The sequence below is a fragment of the Penicillium oxalicum genome, chromosome III, assembly GCF_001723175.1.
Source record: "Penicillium oxalicum strain HP7-1 chromosome III, whole genome shotgun sequence".
In the NCBI taxonomy this organism is placed as follows: Eukaryota; Fungi; Ascomycota; class Eurotiomycetes; order Eurotiales; family Aspergillaceae; genus Penicillium; species Penicillium oxalicum.
This window is the reverse complement of record NC_064652.1, coordinates 559,462-579,320: the sequence shown is the minus strand read 5'-3', so window position 1 is coordinate 579,320 and position 19,859 is coordinate 559,462. Positions and strand designations below refer to the sequence as shown.

The 19,859-nt window shown below is 51.6% G+C and overlaps 8 protein-coding genes across 8 annotated transcripts; 4 read left to right on the top strand and 4 right to left on the bottom strand.

Annotated features, from left to right (window-relative positions):
- Nucleotides 1–301: 301 nt before the first annotated feature.
- On the top strand, nucleotides 302–3,685 carry POX_c03690 (Isoleucine--tRNA ligase, cytoplasmic; the record flags this gene model as incomplete). The annotated part of the gene is made up of 3 exons (XM_050112580.1): nucleotides 302–730; nucleotides 811–842; nucleotides 913–3,685. 3 exons carry the CDS (start codon nucleotides 302–304, stop codon nucleotides 3,683–3,685), a joined length of 3,234 nt encoding a protein of 1,077 aa, XP_049970136.1.
- A 291-nt stretch (nucleotides 3,686–3,976) lies between these two features.
- Nucleotides 3,977–4,274, bottom strand: POX_c03689 (uncharacterized protein; the record flags this gene model as incomplete). Its single annotated transcript, XM_050112579.1, has 3 exons — nucleotides 3,977–3,997; nucleotides 4,052–4,147; nucleotides 4,212–4,274. The coding sequence occupies 3 exons, from the start codon at nucleotides 4,272–4,274 to the stop codon at nucleotides 3,977–3,979; spliced, it is 180 nt and encodes a 59-aa protein (XP_049970135.1).
- A 444-nt stretch (nucleotides 4,275–4,718) lies between these two features.
- POX_c03688 (uncharacterized protein) lies at nucleotides 4,719–8,096 on the top strand (the record flags this gene model as incomplete). The annotated part of the gene is made up of 2 exons (XM_050112578.1): nucleotides 4,719–4,782; nucleotides 4,861–8,096. The coding sequence occupies 2 exons, from the start codon at nucleotides 4,719–4,721 to the stop codon at nucleotides 8,094–8,096; spliced, it is 3,300 nt and encodes a 1,099-aa protein (XP_049970134.1).
- Nucleotides 8,097–9,172: 1,076 nt separating this feature from the next.
- On the top strand, nucleotides 9,173–13,503 carry POX_c03687 (uncharacterized protein; the record flags this gene model as incomplete). The annotated part of the gene is made up of 6 exons (XM_050112577.1): nucleotides 9,173–9,253; nucleotides 9,347–9,535; nucleotides 9,594–12,293; nucleotides 12,346–12,592; nucleotides 12,655–12,905; nucleotides 12,964–13,503. The coding sequence occupies 6 exons, from the start codon at nucleotides 9,173–9,175 to the stop codon at nucleotides 13,501–13,503; spliced, it is 4,008 nt and encodes a 1,335-aa protein (XP_049970133.1).
- Nucleotides 13,504–13,900: 397 nt separating this feature from the next.
- Nucleotides 13,901–14,800, bottom strand: POX_c03686 (uncharacterized protein; the record flags this gene model as incomplete). Its single annotated transcript, XM_050112576.1, has 1 exon — nucleotides 13,901–14,800. One exon carries the CDS (start codon nucleotides 14,798–14,800, stop codon nucleotides 13,901–13,903), a length of 900 nt encoding a protein of 299 aa, XP_049970132.1.
- Nucleotides 14,801–14,967: 167 nt separating this feature from the next.
- Nucleotides 14,968–15,284, top strand: POX_c03685 (uncharacterized protein; the record flags this gene model as incomplete). Its single annotated transcript, XM_050112575.1, has 2 exons — nucleotides 14,968–15,018; nucleotides 15,096–15,284. The coding sequence occupies 2 exons, from the start codon at nucleotides 14,968–14,970 to the stop codon at nucleotides 15,282–15,284; spliced, it is 240 nt and encodes a 79-aa protein (XP_049970131.1).
- Nucleotides 15,285–15,578: 294 nt separating this feature from the next.
- On the bottom strand, nucleotides 15,579–17,930 carry POX_c03684 (putative acyltransferase; the record flags this gene model as incomplete). The annotated part of the gene is made up of 1 exon (XM_050112574.1): nucleotides 15,579–17,930. The coding sequence occupies one exon, from the start codon at nucleotides 17,928–17,930 to the stop codon at nucleotides 15,579–15,581; it is 2,352 nt and encodes a 783-aa protein (XP_049970130.1).
- Nucleotides 17,931–18,555: 625 nt separating this feature from the next.
- POX_c03683 (uncharacterized protein) lies at nucleotides 18,556–19,056 on the bottom strand (the record flags this gene model as incomplete). The annotated part of the gene is made up of 2 exons (XM_050112573.1): nucleotides 18,556–18,954; nucleotides 19,042–19,056. The coding sequence occupies 2 exons, from the start codon at nucleotides 19,054–19,056 to the stop codon at nucleotides 18,556–18,558; spliced, it is 414 nt and encodes a 137-aa protein (XP_049970129.1).
- Nucleotides 19,057–19,859: the final 803 nt, after the last annotated feature.

Below are 19,859 nucleotides of genomic sequence, written 5' to 3'. Positions count from 1 at the left end.
CTCAGTGAAGCTGGATGTCAGGCACCAAAGCCGGTAAATTTACAAACCGTGAGCTAGGGCATGACGACCAACACGGAATTCGTTGTGCTGTTTTTGTGCCCTATCAGACTGGATCTTACTGGGGATGATTGCGGCATCGGTGCTGAGTCCCGGCTGACCGGAGCAGGCGGTGAGACTTGGAGGGGCTGCGAGTCACCGACCGCACTGGCAAAAAATGTGGTATTGGTGGGGGTTTGAGTCACGTCTGAAATTATCCGTATCTCCTCCATCTTGGAATCGAGGACGCCCACGAACTCACGCCATGTCGATCGATTTTCCCGCCGAGGAGGAGCTCATCCTCAAGCGGTGGAGGGAGATTGATGCTTTCCAGCGTCAGGTAGAGCTTTCTCGCGGAAAGAAGCCGTACACCTTCTACGATGGCCCGCCTTTTGCGACCGGACTGCCTCACTACGGCCATCTTCTAGCCTCGACGATCAAGGACATCATCCCCCGATACTGGGCAATGAAGGGGCACTATGTCGAGCGAAGATTCGGCTGGGATACGCACGGTGTTCCGGTCGAGTACGAAATCGACAAGAAGCTCGGCATGTCTGGATTGGAAGCCGTGGAGAAGCTCGGAATTGCGAAGTACAACGAGGAGTGCCGAGCTATTGTCATGCGATTCGCTGAGGAGTGGCGGCAAACTATCGAGCGTTTGGGCCGCTGGATTGATTTCGACAACGATTACAAGGTAATTTTGGCTCAACATGCACTTGAGATCATATTCTGTTCATAAGCGTTTGCGGCTAACGTATATGGGCTGGAATTTAGACAATGAACACTAGCTTCATGGAGTCTGTCTGGTATGTGCTCGGGGGGGTTTCGGCTCTTGATATTAACGATCATAAGGCGCCGCTAACATTTTCAACAAAGGTGGGTTTTCAAGCAGTTATTCGATAAAGGTCTTGTTTACCGAGGCTTCCGTGTGATGCCTTACTCAACCGCCCTCAACACACCTCTGAGCAACTTTGAGGCTCAGCAAAACTACAAGGATGTTCAAGACCCTGCAGTCGTCGTGACTTTCCCTCTGTTGGATGACCCTGAAACCTGCCTGCTTGCGTGGACCACCACTCCATGGACACTTCCCTCCCACACTGGCCTTTGCGCTCACCCCGACTTTGAGTATGTGAAGATTTACGACGAGGCGACCAAGAAGAATTACATTCTTTTGGAATCCCTGCTTCGCACTATCTATAAGGATCCAAAGAAGGCCAAGTTCAAGATCGTCGAGCGGATCAAGGGTGCCGACATGCTCGGATGGAAGTACGAACCTCTCTTCAAGTACTACTATGACGAATTCAAGGACCATGGCTTCCGTGTGGTCAATGATCGTTATGTCACGGCCGAGGATGGTGTGGGTATTGTCCACCAGGCTCCCGCCTTCGGTGAGGACGATTATCAAGTCGCTGTCAACCACGGGGTCATTAACGAGACGCGTCTTCCCCCGAATCCTGTGGACGCACAGGGCTGCTTCACTTCGAACGTTTCGGATTTTGCTGGCCAAAATGTGAAGGAGGCTGACAAAGCGATCATCAAGTACCTGAAAGGTACTGGTCGCCTTCTGGTTGATAGCCAGATTACTCACAGCTACCCCTTCTGCTGGCGGTCAGACACCCCTCTCATTTATCGTGCGGTGCCCTCGTGGTTTGTGAAAATCGAACCAATCATCCCTCAGATGCTGGAAGGCATTGAAGAGTCTCACTGGGTGCCATCTTCTGTGAAAGACAAGCGCTTCGCCAGCTGGATCAAGAACGCCCGCGATTGGAATATCTCCCGCAATCGCTTCTGGGGTACTCCGCTTCCTCTGTGGGTCAGCGAGGACTTCAAAGAAATTGTCGCTGTTGGAAGCGTTGAAGAGCTGAAGGAATTGAGCGGTTACACAGGCGAGCTCAACGACATTCACCGAGACAAGGTGGACCACATCACCATCCCCAGCAAGCAGGGCAAGGGTGAGCTCCGCCGTGTCAGCGAGGTGTTTGACTGCTGGTTCGAGTCTGGTAGTATGCCATACGCCTCCCAGCATTATCCCTTCGAAAATAAGGATCAGTTTGAGAATAGCTTCCCTGGTGATTTTATCGCAGAGGGCCTCGACCAAACTCGTGGATGGTTCTACACACTAACCGTTCTCGGCACCCACCTCTTTGGCAAACTGCCATTCAAGAATTGTGTGGTGAACGGTATTGTCCTCGCCGAGGACGGCAAGAAGATGTCCAAGCGCCTTAAGAATTACCCTGATCCTACCCTTATTATGGACCGCTACGGTTCCGATGCCTTGCGTCTCTATCTCATTAATTCCCCAGTCGTACGTGCCGAGCCGCTGCGGTTCAAGGAAGCGGGTGTCAAGGAGATTGTCAGCAAGGTTCTTCTGCCCTTGTGGAACAGCTACAAATTCTTCGAGGGCCAGGTCGCCCTGCTGAAGAAATCTTCTGATGTCGACTTCATGTTCGATCCCAAGGCCGAGGCCACCAACACGAATGTGATGGATCGCTGGATCTTGGCCAGCTGCCAGAGTCTTTTGATCTTTGTCAACCAGGAAATGGCCGGATACCGTCTGTATACCGTGGTGCCTCGTCTCCTGGGACTGATTGAGAACACCACCAATTGGTATATTCGATTCAACCGCAAGCGTTTGAAGGGAGAGAATGGTGTTGACGACACCCTGCATGCGTTGAACACTCTGTTTGAGGTTCTCTACACGCTGGTTCGGGGACTTGCTCCGTTCACTCCTTTCCTCACCGACAACATTTACCAGCGGCTCCTTCCACACATTCCGGAAGCTCTTCGTGCTGAGGATAGCCGCAGTGTACATTTCCTTAGCTTCCCTGAGCCACGCCAAGAACTCTTCGATGACGTCGTGGAACGCAGAGTTGCCCGCATGCAGAAGGTCATTGAGCTTGGTCGTATCTCTCGTGAGCGTAAATCTATTGCGCTGAAGACTCCTTTGAAGTCTCTCGTGGTGATCCACCAGGACCAGCAGTATCTGGATGACGTCAAGTCTCTTGAAGGATACATCCTCGAGGAGCTCAATGTGCTCGACTTGGTTCTCTCGTCTGATGAGGCTAAGTACAATGTCCAGTACAGCGTGAATGCCGACTGGCCCACTCTGGGTAAGAAGCTCAAGAAGGACGTGCAAAAGGTCAAGAAGGCTCTGCCCTCGCTGTCTAGCGACGATGTGAAGAAATATGTCGAGGAGAAGAAAATTGTCGTGGACGGAATCGAGCTTGTTGAGGGTGACCTCGTTGTGAAGCGCGGCATCAAGGAAGATTCAAGCTCATCTGGCATGGAGACCAACACCGACGCCGATGTTATGACCATTTTGGATGCCAATCTGTACCCCGAGCTGGCTCATCAGGGTATTGGCCGCGAGATTATCAACCGACTTCAGCGTCTCCGTAAGAAGGCTGGTCTCGTCCCAACAGACGAGGTCAAGATGGAGTACGTCGTCCTCTCGGACCCTGATAACATCGGGCTTGGTGAGGCCTTTAAGTCACAGTCGCAGGCTATCGCGAAAGCAGTACGCCGGCCGCTCGATGAGCGCTCTTTGGTGGATGGTCAGTCCCCAAGCGGTGACGAGGAAGGCACTATTGCCCAAGAGGACCAGGAGGTACAGAACGCCACATTCTTGTTGCGTTTGGTCAAGCTGTAAAGCTCGAAAAATGATAGGCAAATATTTGTTCAATGTGAAGAGGTTCAAAGTATTTCTTCACAGAAAGCTACAAACTACTGGCAGATGCCAGACACTATAATCTCAACCCACGAGGGTCATAATTCTAAAACCATCCATGCAACTGCCAATAGACGTGATGTACGAATGGAACTCTGATCAATAGTGGAATGCGGTAGCATATATCCATTGTATGAATCACTGTAGCCCCCAAAGTTTCACCTCCCAACACCACACGCCATACGAATTTGTCGGATGAAGTGGACGCTGGACTTAAACCTTCTTGGACGCAGTCTGTTCAAATTAGTCGGGGGAGCCATGTTTCAAGACTTGTCAAATTCTACTTACCAAGTAACAATCCTTGAGTCGCATGAATTCCTTAGCACACATGTCCTTGTGGACCGAGTTGTAGTCCGCGATGATACATTTTCCGTACGCCGCCGCCTATGTAGAAGGGTGTCTGTATGAGCACTTGATGGAATAATCTATTTGGAAGCTTGATCCATACCTCGGTCGAACATTTAGCGGTCGCTTTAGCCACCTTCTCAATCGGCCGGACTCTATTAGGCATTGTATGAGAGTCAATATGTTTCGATTGAGAAGCACAAAGTATAGGTGCTTGAGCGCTTTCGCGGAGTTTATGTCCTTGTGAACTTGTTCAGCCACCGACGGAGATTGCCTTTACTGCTACTCAAGCACCAATTGGGGTATGCCAAGACTTCGTCAATCACTCGGAGGTCCCGCCGCGTTGCACTGCATGTTACATAATTGGCACGTGATGCGTATGCATGTTTCCGACGCGACCGTCAAAACAATTCGATCGTCAGAGGCATAGGTCTGGATTCGCCGTGAATAGTTTCTCTATTGTGATTTATTTGATTTTTTTTTCTCATCTCCAGACTGTCGTCTGCACAGCGGTCGGATCTTCAGGTCTACCTGATTCCGCAATGATTTTTCTGTCTCGTCGACTCCTCGTTCCAAATGCGACAAGTGCGCAATAGGTCGCGATTTTTCGATGCCGCCGACACCCTCGCAGCGCCGCACCTTGACCGAAGAGAATCCATCGCTCTCCGATGATGGTAAGAAATGGCAAACTGTGTTCCGAATATGAACTATCTGAGTTTCTCGCATGAGCTGAAACCATCTCAATTCTACAGATGTTGGCTTCCTCTATCAAGTCATTAGCCGCGCCGAAGGGAAGCCTGAAGCCGATCGGCTGCCATTCCGAGCACTTTTCGCCGCGTATGACGAGGTCATCGGCGAACATGGCATCGATGCGGATCCAGGTCATGCGTGCCTGCGGTTTCTCTTCAGGATGGGGAGCAAGGATGTCGAGGGGACCACATTGTTCGAGAGATTCGAGAGTGCGCTTCAGCAGATGGGGATCCTGATCGAGTTTGGGGAGGATTACTCTACTGGCCCCAAGGATACGACAAACATCACTTTTCCTCCTTCTGACAACGAAGTGAGTCGACCAGGGCAAGCGCAACATCGCTCCCTACCAAGTGAAACTCCGATCACACCCAGACGACGCGCCTCATTCAATACAACACTCGACATTGGAGAGGATGCCACTCAGAAAAGTCTGGCGGAGCGCCCAAGTTCGCGAGCATCAATGTCGCGACTCCAGACTGGTAAAATGGACTTCTCAAATGCGACGACTCCTTCGAAGCGCAGAGCTCAGAATCAACGCTCAAGGAGTCCAGATCGCACGCATTTGCTCGCGCAGTTTCTGGAGGTTGGTCGCAGGCTCATAAGTCGGTTTGATTCTGTACAACAAGCGAACAAAAGCGAGTCGCAGGGGAAGTCTGCGTCAACAAATAGCATGGATATACGCTCAGCGGTTCAGCACGACCGGTCGAAGCGAATGGCCGCAGCGACAAAACCTCGTCGCTCGCTCTCGATAAGTTCATCGACGACATCAGGGTCTGAGAAATCAATGTCCGAAGCGTCACAAGCGACAGGACATGGTTCTATTGAAAAAGAGAAAGCCCCCCCGGAGATGCTTTACCGACCCCAACTTTCAGACTTGCTTCGGGATGCGTCCACATTTAACATGTATCGACAGAGAGCTAATTGCCGTCGAATCCTCACACAATGGCTGAAGCGTGCTTTCCAGGCACGACAGCTTCGTGAAACTCGAGAGGTTGTTGCATTCAATCGCGATCGTCTTACACTACTCCGGCAAGCTTTCGAACCGTGGCGCGCTATAATCCAAAACAAGCGTCATACGGCTCGGACGGAGCGGTTCTTCAAGCATCTGGAGGAGCGCGCCTGTCGAGCTCGTGATTTATATCTATTGACAAAGTCATTCACCCACTGGGCTCAATTGACTTCTGAAGAAGTCGCCCGCACCTCTGCCGCGCGGAGACACGTGTTGAGCGTGAAGTACTTCAAAGCCTGGCGGGAAATCACTGCTGTCAATGAGCTGAAGGCTCAAAGGTTCGCTTTACGGCGGCCATTTGAGAAATGGCGCAACCGAGTCGGCAGCTTGAGAACTGCCGAAGCCAACGCCGTCGCGGTGCATAATCGCCATTTAATGCACACCACTTATTGGCAGTGGTTTTGGGGCTTTTGTGATCGTCGTGCCCCCGAATGGTACGACAATCAGCTGAAGAGACGTTCTTTGCTCTACTGGCTTCGCAATTTTCGTACCAATCGCGAGCGTGAACACGAGGTTGTGGTGCACACGAAAAGGCAAAGCATGTTCAACATCATCGATGCCTGGTCTCAAAGATCGAAGACCATTACTTCTGCAACAGGAAGAGCCGACGAATCTTTCCGTCTTCGCGCTCTACAACAGGCCTTTGCTGAGTGGCGAGCTCAGGCCAAGCTCGCTCCGGCGGCTGCCCAAGTATGTGAAAAGGTTGACAGACGGATTTTGCGAACCGCTCTTGTCAAATGGGTCGGAAAAGCTCGTCTGGTTCAGAAAGCCCTGGAGGTGGATCGCGTCCGCATAGAACGAAATGCATGGGTATCATGGAATGACACACTCCGGTGCCTAGCTCTGCAAGCGCGAATCAATGAGCGCTTGAAAATGGAGATTATGTACAAATGGATATTGATGGAAAGATTCCAGCTGATGCGCCGCATACGGGAGCAGCGCATCAAGCGTGAAGTATTTTCTCGCTTTGTCACCAACACTCGCGAGACTTACTCCCAACTGCTCTCTAATGCTGAGATTCACGAAGATCATTGGGCCGAGGAGCTGATGCGATCTAAGTTTGCTATCTGGCGAGATCAATTAGTGCTCCAACGCCAACGGGAGTACACTGCATTTGAATTCTATGCTCCGCGCCTCGCCGAGGAATCCCTTATGGCTTGGCGATCAAAGCATCAGCAAATTGCGAAGATGGAGACGTGGGCGCGCGATGCCCAGTACTATTTCCTCACGAAGCGTTTTCTCAAGAAATGGCGCCAAGCCACGCTGGAGTCCGCTAAGCAACGGCGCAAAGATGCCTATTCAAAGATGCGGCGGAAGGTCAAGGTAAACATGGCAACCAAGGTGTTGGCTGTGTGGGCCTCGAAGACTCAGGTGATCACCAGCATGGCGGAACAGGCTGTGGAGCTTGAGCGGCAGAAAACGCTTAGTGACGTGGCTGATATCTTCAGTGACTGGCATGCAAAGACTCTGAAAAGGGTTCAGGACTACCAGGAGGCTGATTTGCACTACTTCCGTCAGATTGCTTTCGATCACCTGATCCAGCTTTCCGAAACCTTCGTCATTCGCCGCGAGATGGAAGACCGAGCCGACTCAGTGTACCGCAGGCACGTTCTTGCCCAAGCTGGGGCCTCACTTCGCAAGCTCAGCCTGCGTATCTTCCAGATCGGCAGCACGGTCGAGACCGCCGAAGCCATGCGCGAGAGAACCGTGCGAAAGCATTCGCGAAATCTGTTCCGCAACTGGTTGGAGACCACGCGCCTAAAGCTCGAGGCGCGTGACTCGTTCGAACCAGCTGTGAGCTCCACTCCGCACTTGAAGTTTGGGGAGGTAGAGCGTCCCAGATCTGCGCTGTTTGACCCATGGTTTCAAGCCGGATCTGAAACCCCCTTCAGGATGACCGATTTCACCACCAACTCCATCGACCCGGTAGCAGCCAGTCCGCTGGCTACTCCAAATTACATGACTTCGCCTTCCAAACGAGCCGCTCGTGCACGAGCACTTGCACAAATGTCCACCACTCCTGCTACTCCCTTACATACCCCTTTTGCTAGTCGACTTCTCCGTGCGGAAGCTTTGGCGCCTCGTTCGGCCTCCTCGCGTCGCTCACAACCAGGCCGTCGAACGATGACGGGAACGAGTGTTCGATTTGTGGATGAAGAGCTTCCCGAATCCCCTACCGATAGTCGCAGGTCGGCAAACCGTCAGTCCAACCATGTCTCCAGGGCATGAACAGATTCTCCCATGTGCCTAAGTGTAAATTTCATCCTTTGTGGAGGTGTGGGTGGTTGGTTCATTTGTTCTAGGCGCCGTTGTTGCCGTTCGAATTGTCCTGGGCAACGCATTGATCATTTTTATTTGCTCTGCTTGTTTCCCACTTGTCTGTGTTGGACCTCGATCCTCTGATGCATATGGCCCGGCGCAACATGCACGGTAATTGGCGTATTTGTGGGCTTGTCTTGACCCTTCAGCGGGTTTTACCATTCTCAACTTTGGACATGATTGAATGTGACGTAGTAAATGAATATAACGGATGTGAAGCAGCATTATAGCGAGATTGAAATTTGTGTTGCCACGGTTTCTTTTTGGGAACAGTATCTATGTGCAAAGACCAAAGAGTGATCGTCGATATTGTGAAACTAAGCGAAAGGGGATTTCGTCCCTCTTCTCCTGACCATGTTGACGCTCTGATTGCATTGAGTCCCAATATCGGTCAATCCTTAAAAGAGTCCAAAGGATCGTTCAGTCCTTATCCGCTGTCACGTACAGTACTGCCGAGCTGCCCGCAATCATGCGCTGCCTGATTGGATCGGAGCATCCTGACCACCTTCAACTTCGATCTGCAGGCCTGCGTCACTTTTGGAAATCGGCTGATGCTCCGGTCGCAGCACCTCCGACTTTCCGCCATCAGGTTGACGGCGTGAGATGTAACACATAGCTCCTCAAACTAGCTCCTTTCCATGTCCACTGGGAAACCTGGTCTTAGGCGAACACCAGAACAACAAAACAAGCCAAGTGGTGTTTCCGAGTCTCGACTCGTAACGACGCTCGCGCAACGCGAAGGGCGGTGATACCCCAAGTGAGCACGGGAGTGGAGCTGGGAGCACGGCCTCATGGAACGAGACCGTCATTCATCCCGCTGCAGCTCCATTCTCCAACGGCTTGACGGCGAAGAGCAAGTATTGGCAATTGACGCAATTCCTGACACACCCGCAACTTTCTTCCCATAGAAGACTTGTCTGGCATTCAGGCATTGGCCATGTGTGAGGCTTAAAGCCCAGCGCACACCCTGCCAACTACCCGCCTTCATGCGAGCGGTACTGCCGGGGAGACCCCCAGCGAAGCTCCAGTCGTTCAGCACCGCGCTGTGGGATGGACTTCGCATAGTTGTAAGCTTCTATCCGTTCGAGCTCGATCCAGCTTTGCCTCCAAAACGGTCTTTCACCCTGCTGACTAGTGCTCTGCGCACGATGCTTGAATAGGCGTACATCTCCGGTCACGCCCTTGTAATCCTCAGCGGTCCACAGACACTGTTGCAGACGATTTATGTCGACGATACCGATAAGCTCGAGGCCGTCGCCTTTGATGAAGCATCTGGGAAAATCGCCGTCTGCGGAGGCCCTGACATTTTTGTTTACCAACCGTATGGGATCAAAGGGGAGACTTTAAAGGTCGGTGATCCATCGGCCGCTTTATTGCTCCCTGATGTTTACTGATCTGAACATCCAGTGGTCTCTCGCTTCAACTTTCCGTGCCCAGGATGAGAAGGAGTCGATCCATACCCTCTCGTGGGGCTCACCCAATGAATTACTGGCCGGCAACTCCCGCCTCGCCCTGTGGATGTTGAATGACACCCCTCGCCTAGTATGGAAGCGGAAACTAGCAACGCCAGTGAAACTCGCTCAATTCTCTCCAGACGGGGCTCTCGTGGTGACAGTCGGGCAGTATGACCGGTTGGTCAAAGTCTGGAGACGACTCGCTTTCGGTGAAGATGAGGTCCGGTTCGAGATTTCATATCTTCCGCATCCTGATGTCGTGACCGGAGTGCACTGGCGATTGCCATACCATCGAGATCAGGCAGTTGAGAATGTCCTCTATACACTTTGCGCCGACAACAAGATTCGAATCTGGGCTGTGACAGATCATCATGCCCTGTCTCCGCTTCAATTCTGGGCAGATATTGACATGCAACTCTCTGTGCAGCCGCGGGACGCATCCGGAATCAACGAGGACGCGCAGCGGAGATATGGGTTCTTTCTGGATGGCCGGGACTTCTGCAGCGCGACGGAGCGAGCCGTGGAGCGGAACACAGGCAACAAGGTGAATCACGGCCTGGAACACATCATTGAAGTTGCCAAGCAGAGCCCAGAGATCTGTATTGTCATCGATGGTCAAGGTCATTTGTCGGCTTGGGCGTTAGAGGACGTTGGCTCCAAAGTCAAGACGAAACTAAGTGTCTTCAATATTTTACACGTCGAAGGGCTAGAGTTTGGATTCATGCCGCGTTTGTCGCCAGCAGAGGATTATGCTCAAATTCGCGCGTTTCAGAGCCATTCGACCCGGGAAAAACTCAGCATCATCATCCATCACTTTGACGGTCGCATTGAGTGGTATGACTCGCAAGTGGACGTTCTTTTCGACCCTTCCCCTCGAAAGGATCGATTGACACCAAGGTCGTCTTGGTCCGGACACACAGCACCAGTGAAAAAGATTGTGCGCAATGCCACTGGCGACACGCTGATATCTCGAACGGATGAAAACAAAGCTATGATCTGGAGACAGCAGAGGCGGGAGGGTGGATCTACGCTTCTGCACAAGAGTGTTCTTCTCTCAGATGAGCACATTCATCGCACTTGTCTACTCGAGGGCAGCAGTTTGCTGGTCAACCTTCATCATAGCGGAATATCGCTGTGGGATTTTGGTGCTTATCATGCAAAGAAGATTGCGTACTTGCCTTTCGCCTTGTCTAGCAAGCCTCTGTGTGTTCTCCCTCTTCCCAGGCCGGAGACAAAGTCCAACACACACTACGTGGCAACCATTGCAGCCGATGGAAATGGCATTGCCTGGGAAATTGAAAGCGCATCGGGCCAAGATTCCAAGCTGCGAAAATTCTGCACGTTCGAGATGGGCTTGAAGGAGGATCTTGCTTACATTCTGCCCGTTGATCCTGCCGGGCCGAAGACCAAATCATCAGGATTTTTCGACACTTTTTCACCGGATATTGCCCTTTCCTACACTCACAGTGGCATTGTTCGCACCTGGACTGCCAAGGTGGACCAAACATCAGCCAAGGTCGAATGGCTTCTGAAGTCTACTGTAGACACTGGAATTGAGAATCCATCCTTAGCAAGCGGAAGTGCTATCCGCAAAGCAGCGCTTGTGGATGAAGGTCGTACCCATTTAACCATTTGGGACACCAACAACGCCCAGCTGGAATTTGAGGAACACTTCACTCAGCATGAGAGTATCCGGGATCTTGACTGGACATCAACCCCAGACATGCAATCTATTCTCGCTGTTGGTTTTCCACATAAGGTCGTCTTGCTGTCGCAGCTTCGCTACGACTACTTAGACGCTCAGCCTGCATGGACGCAAGTTCGAGAGATCTGGATTCGAGACTTGACGCCACATCCTATCGGTGATTCCTGCTGGCTCACAAATGGGCACCTAGTGATCGGTGCAGGCAATCAATTGTTCATATACGACAAGGAGATTGATGTCGCGGATCGTCTCGTCTCCAATCTCCGTATTCCCTCTCGAGGGCTAGCCTCGGTCGACATGTTCGATATTGTCAGTCGACTGAATGGCCCATTGCCTGTCTTCCATCCACAATTCCTTGCGCAGTGTATTCTGTCCGGGAAACTCAGTCTGGTTCAAACGATCTTGACCTCTCTGCTGAAAAGGCTTAAGTTTTTTACGGAGGGTGACAATTTGGATGGCTTTTTAGACATACCGCTCAGCAACTTTTACGACAGGAGCCATGTTGTGCCGCAGATCGCTTCGAAAGAGATGCGCTCTTCCTTTGTGGAGATGCCGGTTGAGGGGGCGGACTCTTCTGTGGTGGATGAGCAAACCGCAGCACTTTTAAATGAGAGTCTGGCACGCATCGCTTTACCTCAACTCACAAGCCACGAACAGTTTCGACTTGTCGATACAATTGAATGTGTAGCGACAGTGGAGAAACACCGACGATCTATGGATGACAATGCCGCACGTTACCTTCTGTTTTTCAGGCAGCATATGTTGAGAAGAAGTCAAGGTGTGGCGAACAAGGACACTGTCTCATGGAGAGAAATCGTCTGGGCATTCCACAGTGATAGCCAAGATATTTTGACAGACCTCGTCTCGCACCAATTCAACGGCAAGCTGACTTGGAAGGCCGCGCGGGAGAGTGGGATTTTCATGTGGCTGTCAGATCCAACGGCTTTGGTGAGTCTTCTTGGTGAGATCGGTTGTTGAACACCACTGATTGTATGCTTAGAAAGCACAACTTGAGGTTGTGGCGCGGAATGAGTACAGCAAATCCGAGGAGCGAAATCCCATTGACTGCACTCTTTACTATCTTGCTTTGAGGAAGAAGAGCATTCTGCAGGGACTGTGGCGAATTGCGCATTGGCATCGCGAACAGGCCGCTACGCAACGTCTGCTTGCAAACAACTTCAGTGAAGCTCGGTGGAAGACGTCCGCCTTGAAGAATGCGTACGCACTACTTGGCAAGCGTCGTTTTGGTGAGTTCTCTTTCTCTTAATCTCCGATGCTTTGCGAAGCTCTGACCTTGAACGCATTGTAGAGTATGCCGCTTCGTTTTTCTTACTGGCCGATCACCTTCGTGACGCTACAAACGTGATCGCCAACCAGATTGGCGATGTGCAACTTGCAATTGCTGTTGCGCGTGTCTACGAAGGTGACAACGGCCCTGTGCTACGCGAGATCCTCGAGGAGAAAGTACTTCCCGCGGCAGCCACGGAAGGCAACCGATGGATGGCTAGTTGGGCCTTCTGGATGCTCGGACGGCGGGACATGGCGGTGCGGTCACTTATCGTAAGTCAACTACCTATTGCGTTCACTCAACCTTGACTTATAGCTAATCTGGCGAAAGTCCCCAATCGAGACGTTACTCTCCCCTACACCACTTTCACCTGGCAGTCCAGGGAAAGCCACACTTCAGTCCAAATCATATCTCTCCAACGATCCTGCTCTAGTCGTGCTATATCAGCAGCTTCGGGAGAAAACGCTTCAAACGCTCAAGGGTGCCTCTCAGGTGCACCCGCGAGAAGAATGGGAGTTTGTGCTCCGCAACGCCCGGCTATATGATCGGATGGGCTGTGATTTGCTCGCTTTAGACCTCGTACGCCATTGGGAGTTTCTCGGTGGGCCCCCTACCCCTGGAGCGTTGCAAACACACCCTGCCCTTGAATTCCACGATGGTGACGTGGATTACCGTAAACTGCTTCGCCGGCGAAGCAGCCTTGTCGTCGCCGATCTACCTGTGCGTCCTGCGATGACCTCAAGGGTATCAACGGGTGCAACAAATCAAGCTACTGTTAAAGATACAAAGAAAGAGGTCAAGGAAAAGCCGCCTCCAACTATGTTCCATGAGCCTGATGCCAACTCACTCTTGGACAGTTTTGGGTTCTGAGGGGTTGAATCGAGAGGAGATGTGTTTGGAATTTGAGGTCTTGTTTCTTGGTGGATCTTCAACTTTTGGTCTTTGGTATGATTTCAGGTCCTATTAGCGTGTTCTTAAAGCTGGGGTTATTTGTGGAGATAATCTTGCGCTGAATTTGAATCCACTTGTATTGCAGTCGCCGCGCTACTCCATGGGATGCTATCATCTAGTAAAGAAGTCAAAGAAGAAATAACAAGGCCCTCAGCGTACAATCATGACTCAATTTGTTTACTTTTGTCCTTTTATGTGCAAAATCTGTTCATCCTTAAGCACTGTCCATGAGCCGGCAAATGGGGCTAGCAACCCATAACCTTTCCACAAATACACCCACCCACACACATCAGCCCTTCTTCCCCCCAAAGTACATTCACCAAACTCGAGCCGCCCTATTGCGCAGCACAGACAACTTCCTCCTGATCATCGTCCGATTTTTCATCGCAGACCCATTGTCAAGGGATAGACTCCCATTCAAAGGCCGCGTTGCGTTGTGTTTGCCACTAACCATGCTGGCAGTTTGATTCTTCAATTTCTCCATCAAATCGTGCACGATTCGATCACTTTCAGCGTGCCCTTCCCTATTCACCCGTTCAATTTCTTGGGGTCTTCGCTCCGATGCGTGCTCAGACTGCGCACTCGCCCACGTGTCGAAATTCGAGCCGGGGTTTTGCATTGTGGATGGAATTTCCAAGTCCGCTGTGTCGGCGGAGTTTTCAAGTCGAGCTTCTTCACCTCCTTCGTCTTTCATTGAATTTTGGGATTTTGAAGAACTAGAGATCTTGACACTGGTAACGAAACTTGTATCGGCATCGACATTGTCATGGTGCGGACTCTCTTCACAATTCAACTGTATCCAGACTTGGCTGAAGGCCGCGAACGAACGGGACGCGCACGGGCTGACCTCGACACCTCGATGAAGTGCCTGATTGATCAAGGCGGGATCGATACACTCTGGCTCCTCATGAACGGTGATGTTGCAATTTGTGCCGGTATCTGCAGGATAGATAGATTGCTGATTTGAAGGGACGAGCTCGGCGTCGACGGAAATGGAGCTGACGAGCTCGTGATTGAAAGATGGAACACCGAAGCTGGTACACATGCCCGCTGTGATCACTTTGGTGGGGACTGTTTCCTCATAGCTTTCGTATGTGTCGAGAGTCGAGTAAGGGTCCCCGGGACAATTGGGATAGAAATGAGCCCAGATCTTGGCGGTGATGGTTGCATGGATCGGGGTTGAGAGGAGGACGAGCGTGGCGAGTGTGGAATGCATTGTGTGAGAATGGATGGTAATCCAATGCTCAGTCTCGACGTTGGAGATTGGGCAAGGAGGTGATGGAGGGGAGGATTCTGGAGTAGGTGTTGTAGAGGCGGCGACAACTTTGCTATTCTTATACAGGGAGCTTCATCTTCTGGGGTGTACAATCTATAATTTTCGAGATGGCAGGGAAGAATGGCCAAGGTCGCGGTAGCGCTGACGTGAAACGCGATGTACGTGCGTCAACACGTCTTGGAAAATGCGCAATGACTATTCGGCATCTTATCTGGTGGCGGAATATCTTCGATAGCCTCATCGTCGAGCCAGTCACTATGAAGCTCTCACATTCCTGTCTCAAAAAGGAAGCGAGCCGACGATCATCAATCGGGTGGAGACCACGATCACCTCGACGTGGTATGTCAGCGCGCCCTGGGCATTCCAGAACATGACTGGTCGTTTCTGTTACGTCTTCCGAAAAAGCCCAATGAGCGGCTGGTAAATCTGGGTTCGTTGAGCCAATGTAGCCTGATGGGCAAAATTTCGTTGACCATGGGAGGAGAATACTTGCGCAAGTACGTGAATGAAGTTGATATCAAAATGTCTCGTTATCATATCGATTGGTATCAACACCTTGTCTGTTTCTTCCACCAATCTTTCCTGTTTCAATGGGTGCGTGCCCTCAACAGAGGCGTATTTGACTCGAAAGCGATGGGGTGCAGGCTGGTGGACCAAGCTTCCCTATGCGCGCAATGAGCGGGAAGATGGCCGGGAAAGGGACCAACAGAATCGCCGGTCAGTTTTTCTTCTTCTCATTCGTCGCAAAGACCACTGGCTTGTATTTCAATATGGATTCACCTGTCTCCAAGGATGTCAGGGTGCCTGAGCGTCTTCCACGTCCCTTCAAGTTGGTCTGGATCTTTCGATCAATCTCTGCCAGGTCACCTTCCGAGTTGATCGAGCTGAGTGCTTTGAGAGAGGGGCCACCTGAAGGGCCGTTCGATCTGCTACGACTGCGTTCCCGACTTGACGGTTCGCTTGGTGGCATGCTCTTGAGGTGAGATTGATAAGCGTCCAGCTTGTACGGATCCGTGGGAATCTCGGCATCTATATCGGGCATGATGCCGAAGCCAAGATCATTAATTGTCAGGGTGACCTTTTCTGAGAGGGCCTCTCGGTGCTGTCGCAGGTCAATGAGAGACGATGAGGAGAGCGGATTCAAAGCAACCACAAGAGGGGGCAGGGACTTGATAATATCCATCCCCACTTCACCAAATCGTAGGGCTGCGTAGCTCACAAAGCCCATATGGATGTAGAAACAAAGAGCAAAGAGCCACAGTGGAACAAAGTTGGGGACATATGTTTGGGCCACCATCCACCAGGGAACAGCGCTCGTGTAATAGCCATCGTTTCGGTTGTACCGAAGCCAGGCGGTCACAATAATAGTGTAGTAGATGTAAAGAGTGGGTGCCAGCCCCATTGCGACGAGGATTTTCCAGGTACTCACAACGTCATGTCCTTGGAGCTTGACGACAGAAGCTGCGAGAGCCTTGCGTCGTTTCTTCTCCGAGATGACTTTGGTTGTGACGAACACTGGCCAAAAGAGCAGAACCCCTGGGAGCACTCCGAAGCTGAGGACAAGAAGCTTGCATAGACGATAGCACAGGGTAATCAGAGTGAGCCACCAGGGTTTCTCCTCGATGTTGCCCCATTCGACCTGGTGGTCTCGAATACCGAGCGATTCCAGACGCCGGTTGTACTCATTCACCATCTTTTTCAGCCCTTTGACCCGCGGATCATCCTGGTGCTTGGTGAAACCTTTGAGAAGTCTGCGGTTGAACTCGATCACCAGGGGCAGCGGAATCTTCTTGCTGATTGGATTGTACAGCTTCCTCGTAGTTTGGACCAGAATTAAAGTCTCGTGGTCCGGACTGATCTGCGTGACAGCTTCAAGACCCTCGTAGATTGTCTCGAGCAATGATCCGACAGCGTTACGCTTGCTGGTCCCGCCAGCTTTGAAAGCCTCCACTTGATCGGGATGAACATGAATGGGTCGACCAAACTCAATCACTGCGCGAGAGCGAAACTTGTGTGCATGGAAATAGTTCATGCCACAAGGGACGATAGATAACCCGCACTCAGGGTCTCGAGCCAGACAACCAAGGGACATCAAAGCAGCACCTGCCTTTAAGGGCAACAGGTTCGAACGATCATGACTGCCCCCCTCAGGAAAGATGCCGATACAGCCTCCAGACGACAGCTCCTTGTACACTGCATCAAACATTTGACTTTGGTCCACGTGGGGGGCAATCTTAAATCTCGTGCCCTTGCGGCCCGGGTCATCCGACAGCTGAGACATGAAAGGCTTCTTGAGTCGCAGAGCGGTGGCACTCACAATTTCATCGATGGAAGCAGTTTCCGGAGCTTTTTGGCCTTTGATTGTGATGGAGCCTCCAGGGGCGTATTCTGGCTGGGTGAAGTCTGTGTCCACTCCATGGATGAGAGTTGGATCGCTTTCAGGATCTGGCTGATAGATGGAACCTTTGCCCGGCTTGGTCAAGTCCATTGACCGAACTACAGGAAGAGCGCCCATGCATGATGCCAAAGTGCCGATGTAAGGCTCTTTCATCGACTTTTGGGCGATCAAGAATGATACGCGCCGCTTTGCCTGCGACTTGAGGAGATACATCAGAATGGCCGAATCGACGAATTGATTGGCATGAGGAGCGGCGACAATCAGCACCGGGCCTCGCTCTGGGATTCTCCATGCTCCTCGCGGATAGATCTCACGAAAGAACAAGTCCAGCGCGCAGGTGAACAGCCACAGCACGAGGTCATACAGCCACGGGATCATCCGTCGGGATGTATCGAGACGGCCCGCCATGATCACCCGCGTGGAACTCCAACGGGGGAGGCGTTGGCCTTGAGTCGAGGGAGGATTGCCAATACGTTGCGCCGTGAAGGTTGCGATGCATGTGCATGCACGATGTGGCTTTGTGCAGATCAAGAGCGGAGAAAGCCTCAAAGACTGCAGGTTGGAAGAATGTTCCTCTGGTGTGTGGGAGTGTGTGCGTGAGACACGGTGGGGCTGGAGAAAAATGGAAGAGGCGGGGAAAGGCAGTTCCTCAATCGGACCATCACCACACATGAACTCGATTCAATTTGGTACCAGTCTCAGTCGCGTCTGCGTTCGACATCCGGACCATCTCGTCTGGTTTTCTCTCTCTATTCTCGTGTGGTATGTCTGGCTTTCTCTCTGCCCAGTGCTCTGCCAAAAATTCACTTCTCTCTGCGAGAATAGACGCGCAGGACGCGAGATTGAGTTGCGCGACCGAGGACAGACAAAACCGTCCCATTGCATGCTGATTCTTGAATACCCCCTAAGACAATGGCCAACGGAGGATTTCTTTCCGAATCGGAAATTTGTTTCTCTCTCCCTGTGGCCCTATCTGTGGCTTGTTGAAAACTTCAGAAGACAATTGGCGTTCTCCAACTCCCAAGATACGGCAAACAATACCAGGTAGGCATCAGCTAGACTTGAGTTCTCGACCCAAATGCCCGCGTAGATAGGTTTAGAAATCCTGTGCATGTCAAGAAAAAGCTCTGTGTAGAGTTCATTATGATATTATGATATGTGGAAGGCTGTACGAGCGAACACGACGAGATATTCCCTTTTCCCCATTGCAGAAAACATCGCATATAGTCCGACCATCATGGCTTCATCAAATGCGCATGGCAGTCTCGACCGTGCGGTTACGACAAGCTGATCCAGCTTAGAGCGCATCGAGCCAGCACTCAGTGCGGAAGGAGACAAATCCAGGCTCCAGGAAGTCGGGCAAGCACTGGCCCTGGACCTCGGTATTGCCATCAAACGGCAGGAAGTACACGGGCTCGCCAGTGCAGTCGTCGTTGTTCCAGACGGTCACACCGGCGCACTTGTAGGCATCTTTGGTGTTCATTGTGGCCTTGAAGGCATAGTTGTTGACATCCCAGTCACGGTTGACGGTAGTTTTGTCGCATGACAACGGGGTCGAGGTGAGCTGGGCTGTGGACTTGGTCACGCCCATCGCGGGACGACCAACGGGGCAAGATTCATAAGATTGGAACTCAATGCTGACGACAGGGAAACCAGCATAGACGGGTAGGATCAGCATCGCTGCGGAAAGGAGGGTCTAGAGGGCGTGGTTAGATAAGATCAAGTTTGATGAGGTGTACGTGTCTAGCAGTCACTACTCCATGACCGGCGTCTATTCACATACCTGGGAGAACTGCATTTTGACTAAATGAGAGTGTGTCAAGTAAAGAACGGAATGTGGTGACCGGCGTAGAGGCGGAGGTGATTGGGGAAATGAGTGTGGATGTCAAAGTGTGTGGGAGATTTTTCCAGCTCGAGGTGTGTCTTCGTACTTAAGTAAATTGTATCTGCAACATAGGTCACCCTTTTTTCCACCTCTTCTCGAGTCCATTTCTTTGTTGTTGTTGGTTCTATCAAACGGGGAGAGCAGATTCTCAAGGGTATGGAATGCAGGAGCAGTGGGATACTGCACCGTGTCGTGACTTTTCCTGACGATCTAGTCAAGCCCGGGATTGGAATGCCGAAGGACAAGAGTGGTTCAGGGCCTTTCATGTCCACTACAGCTCGACTTCCAGCGATCTGGAATGAGCCCAGGAGTGACTGCCAGAGATCGTCCATGGAGGCATCCTCATCTATCCCTGCAGGAAGACGGGGAGCTATGCCCAGACTGCAGCGGCTACAGGATCAGCAACGAGATCCAGGTTCGCTGCCATGCTTTGAGAAGAATTTCGCTGTGGGATTCTTCCTAGGTGGGAGCTGGAAGGAGCTTTGATTGAGTCAGCTTGGTCTTTGGGGCCTGGGTTGCTACATCTGCATCCCTTGCTGGCCTGCCTTGGAAATGCGATCGCCAATTCCGTGTGGTGCCTTGAGAAATGGACACAGTTCTTCTGTGAGAGCTCTTCGTGTTTGGTAAGCGTCACTCGAGTGGAATGAAGCAGTTCACCTACCCACAATCGGTGAATGGTACGTAAACCGTAGGCCGACCTTTTGCGGCTTGGTTGA